Source organism: Fukomys damarensis, unplaced genomic scaffold (assembly GCF_012274545.1).
Source record: "Fukomys damarensis isolate Sample0158 unplaced genomic scaffold, DMR_v1.0_HiC HiC_scaffold_10, whole genome shotgun sequence".
In the NCBI taxonomy this organism is placed as follows: Eukaryota; Metazoa; Chordata; class Mammalia; order Rodentia; family Bathyergidae; genus Fukomys; species Fukomys damarensis.
In genome coordinates, this window is record NW_022900922.1 from 13,899,975 (window position 1) to 13,904,536 (window position 4,562).

At 42.3% G+C, this 4,562-nt stretch overlaps 1 protein-coding gene across 1 annotated transcript in view; it reads left to right on the plus strand.

Annotated features, from left to right (window-relative positions):
- The window catches only part of Pcnx2 (pecanex 2), a 205,321-nt gene that overhangs the window by 660 nt on the left and 200,099 nt on the right, over nucleotides 1–4,562 (plus strand). The window contains exon 2 of the mRNA XM_010622007.3: nucleotides 5–136. Within this exon, the coding sequence (XP_010620309.1) occupies nucleotides 5–136 (132 nt within the window). The remainder of the gene's footprint in view (nucleotides 1–4; nucleotides 137–4,562) is intronic.

Genomic DNA, 4,562 nt, shown 5'->3' on the forward strand with positions numbered 1-4,562 from the left:
GCAGCTGCTCCGCCAGGGCGTGTGGGCCGCGCTCACCGGCGGCTGGTACCACGACCCCGAGCAGAGCAAGTTCACTAACAGCTGCCACCTCTATCTGTGGCTGTTCCTGCTGCTGCTGCCCTTGGCCCTGCACCTGGTGAGTCTGGGGCTCAGGGGTGGAGGAGGAGGGAGAGGAGGGAAGGGGGAGGAAGTACAGACCTCGGTGAGGGGGAGGCTGGAAGGGTTTCAGGAATTGCGGACCGAGGATGTGCAGGGGACCCGGGGCCCACTGGAAGGAAAAGAGGTAGGAAGGACTTCAAGGGCTCCTGACTCATTGAAAATTGATACCCGAAGTCAGGATGAGTCAGACTGTGCCCTTGGCTGGAGAATGTTGAACTGTCTCGTAGGTGCCCAAGCTAGGCCTCCTGGCTGCTTAGTTTGAGGACCCTGCTTGGTATAAGATACTGTACTTGCTAACCAAAGGGCCAAACAAAATGTCAAGAGCAAATGTATTCCAGTAATGGGTCTTTGTCTCTCTTCCCTTCCTGTTTTAGCTTTGAGAAAGCAGGTTCAACGATCAGGCACTCACCTTGCAGTCTCCACTCCACTGGGAATAGAAGTTGGTAATGATATAGTAATGGATCGATCAATCTGATGTATCTTTTGCTAAGCAGAGTATTACAGCATTTTCTTGGACTGGATATGTGGTAGGGTCGTGATGGCTGAATGCTTGCTGAATACATACCTGACCTTCTTGGGTAAATTAATTCTAGTCAAGACAATGGTGGACCGTATCTGAAAAGATGCATTAAACTTTATGCACCAAGAACTAATTTGGATATGTCTGTTGAAGGACGTTACTCCTAAAGCATTACTTGATCATGTTTTCCACAGAAAAAGCCTTTAATGAGTTGGCATGGCTGACAGATCCTGGCTTTCATACCCTTGATTGTCCATGGCTGGGTGCCCCTGTGCTGTTTTTCTGGCAGTGTGTCCAACAGTCAGAGCTCTGCTTCCAAAGTCGATCTGGGTTACTTTGGCTCCACCACTTCCCAGCTCTGGGACTTTGGGGGAAGTTACTGACTTTGATATTTCGTTTTCATATCTGTAAAATTAGAAAAGCGTAATACTTGGTTTAGGGAATTGTCTGGAGAAATTAAATGAAATAGTGCAGGTCAAGAAGCATGTCTGACAGGACTCAGTCCTGGCCTTAAACTTCTATTTATTAACTAATATTTAGCCGCATGTTGGACCTATCTAAACCTTATTTTTCTTATTGTTGAACAAATATGATAATGGTCATTTCAAAGGAAAATTAAAATTATACATGAAAAACATTTATAGAAACTTCATGGAGGGCCTTCAATAAATTCCAGTTTCCTTCTTCTGTGATTTTGTACATTTTTTTCTTAGCCCATAGCGTCAGTGCTCTTTCTTTACCTAGAAGGGGAGTTGGCAGATTCATGAGACTCACATTTCTTGATTTACATCCTGCTGCTGCTGCTGCTGCTTAACTCTGAACAGAAGGCAGCTTCCCCAAGTTCCAACATCCTGGTTGGCAAAGCAGGGACAAAAATCCATTCCTTATAGGATAGATGTGAGGGCTGGTTGAATTAGATGGTGGAATTACACCTCAGTACCTGGCACGAAATAGGTGCTTAATTTACATAGTCTTTTGTTTTCCTTTCTTGCCTTCCAAATTCTCTATCCTTCAAACCCTATGAGAGAGCATCTCTGTCTCAGCCTCCCTGCCTCTGATCAGCTAGACTCAATTTCTCTTTCTTGCCCTTATCACATTGTTTATTATTAGTGTTATGGCACTTTTTAAATTCCATCTTGTGCTTACTTGTTAGGACATTTATATGTATTTTGTCTCTACCTTTAGATCGTGAGCTTTTTGAGGCATGCAGTTTGATTTTGTTTATTCATGTTGGTTTTCCATGTTCTACCTGGAAGAATACTTTGCGGTTGGTCCATGCTGTTCTCGTGTATAATGAACTGGTCCATCTCTTTCTATTCTAGCTGTTATGTATTCATTCATATCCTCTCTCTCAATCTCCCCACTGCCCCCCCATCTTCCTGATAACAAAAGCAATATCTACCCCACCTGTAATCCTGCTGCTCACCAACAGCCACATTAACAGTCACAGTCAGTGTATGTTTTTACAGATGATTGTTCTATGAATGTGGGCTCACTTTTACAAAATTTCATGCAACATTTGATGTATATATAAGACCAGAGCCCTTTTACTTAATCGTACTTTATTCAGCAGCTTGATTTCTATCTTACTTGTAAGTAAGAAGTTACTTTTAGTTAAGTTCCTATTTATATTACTACTTAAAAATAAATTTTTATATCTTTATATCAGTCAGAAGTTGTATATCAGTGCATTTATTGATGTTACTTTTTATATGTAGCCTACCTTATTTTAAAAAATGTTGGTTTACCCTTTCCTTACCCTGTTCTCTGATCTCTGAAAGTGCTTTTAGTAAAGAAGGGCCCCTCCCTCAGCACAAGGTCTGTTCTCAGCTCTTGAGGCTCACATACATTGCTCCGCACTCCAGGGTTGCCTGAAATTGACATCTTTTTCAGTTTGTTTCACTTACAGGAATCCTTTCAAAAAGACACGTGGGTGCTCACTAATAGCAGGGCCTTATTTCAAATTTCTGTTATTTAATGTGTCCTAAACCTTTCCAGTTTAAGCACAATTTTAGTTTAAACATATTTATCAAGACAGTTGCACTTTGGGGGAAATCTATCTTTTAATGTATTAGAGATCTTGAGTATTGAAATAGAACATTTTATTAACTATTATAAAAGGAAACATTTGTAAGCCCTAAAATTTCCCTAGACTATCTGGTGGGTAATGTGGAAACTAGCTACTTCTTAGTATTTATAAAGGATTTCTATATTTACAAGCCACGTGGCCACATCTGACTTCATGGAGGGGAGGGTACAGACTTACCATGTGCTGAGAGAAGAGCTGGACACTTCTGGACAGCACCAGTATCCATTGAGATAGACGACATTAGGGACTCCACAGGAGAATAAAATAGACTGGTACATATCTTCCCTGGGAAGTTAGCAGATGCAGATGCTGCCCTGAGCAACAGAGTGATGATTGTTCTTGTTGAGGCAGTTCAGGTCTCTCTGGTGAGGTAAGAAGCCCCGTCTGGCTCTGGCATTGGGGGATGGCTTCCCAGGAGGCAGAACTGCCCCTCTGACCCAGTGAATGGCCGGGAGTTAGTCCACCAGACAGGGGAGAAGGAATAGCATCTCCAGCAAGGAGAATGGCATATATTTAGCTCTCAGTTGAGAGTCTGGTTTATTTAAAGAATCCAGCTTCATTGTTGTGGTTGGGAAACAGAGGTGGCAGTAAGGATTGAAATGAAAAGGTTACAGGGCACCATTAGCCAACCCATGATTGCTTGTCCTGAGGCCTGTGGAAGGTGAAGGGTTTTCAGCAGTGGTAGGATATGGGCTAATTTATGTTTTGCAAAATAACTGGCTACACTTTCGAGAATGGCTTAGAGTAGTGCCAGAAAGATGACGTTAGCCTATTCTCTTGTCATCCTGCATTAAAAATTCATTTCCAGTATTTCAGTAGATTTATAAAATGGCTGTCATGTTGCCGGGGCAGCATAAGTCTAACATTTACTCAAGTTCTATGGCTGATTAGTTCTGATGCCTCATGTGGTCCCTGCTGACCACATTTCCAGATCACTTTTAACTCAGGGAGGTGGGAGGGCAACTGACAGAGGTCTGGAAATGGTTCTCCAGGGGAGGAGGGAGTGAGCAAAGACAGTCATTGTTAGTCTCACTTTGCCACTGCCTTCTCCGGCATTCCTCTGGCCTTCTGCCATGGATGGTGTGGCTGGATCTGCTTTCCAGGGTCCTTTCTCATATACGGCGGCTCACTTCTATGTCCATTAGAGAAGCTGGGCCCTTCTGTGATTTTATAGTTTGGGTGTCCCTGTTGTTTGTCTGGTGGCCTTAGTGTGTTCCAGGCAGAGTTCTTCTCAAGAGTGTTCTCCAAGGACTTTTGGGAGAACCAGCCACTTCTGCAGGAAGCCCAGGGCCTTAGATGGACTGACATTTGGAAGCCAAAATCTAAGGCAGCAGTAGAGGTGGTCTTTGCCTCCAGACCTGCTCAGTAAACAGAGCTGGGGCATGGATTGATCTATTGATCGAGTGAGCAGTCACTTGAGAGTTTGTTCTGAGACCTCGAATCCTATTCAAATAAAAGGGATCTTCCTCTCTCTCATTCAGCATTCTATCTTATTTATTCCATGGTGTGAACTCTGGCTCCCAGCAATGTCATCTTCTCAGTCCCCAAAGACATAGATAATTACTCCCAAACTAGTATAGTATACATCTTTAAGTAAAATTTAAGATTGTTTAGAAATAAATATTATTTTAAAATAAAGTTCAAGATTGTTTAGAAGTAGTATCACTATTTTTAGAATTAACCCCACCAGTGATATCCTGCCAGAGTATTGTGTCATAGCATTACTTAGATTAATTCTTTCTTTCTTTTGCTTTTTTCTTTTCTTTTCTTTTCTTTTTTTTTTTTTTTTTTTTT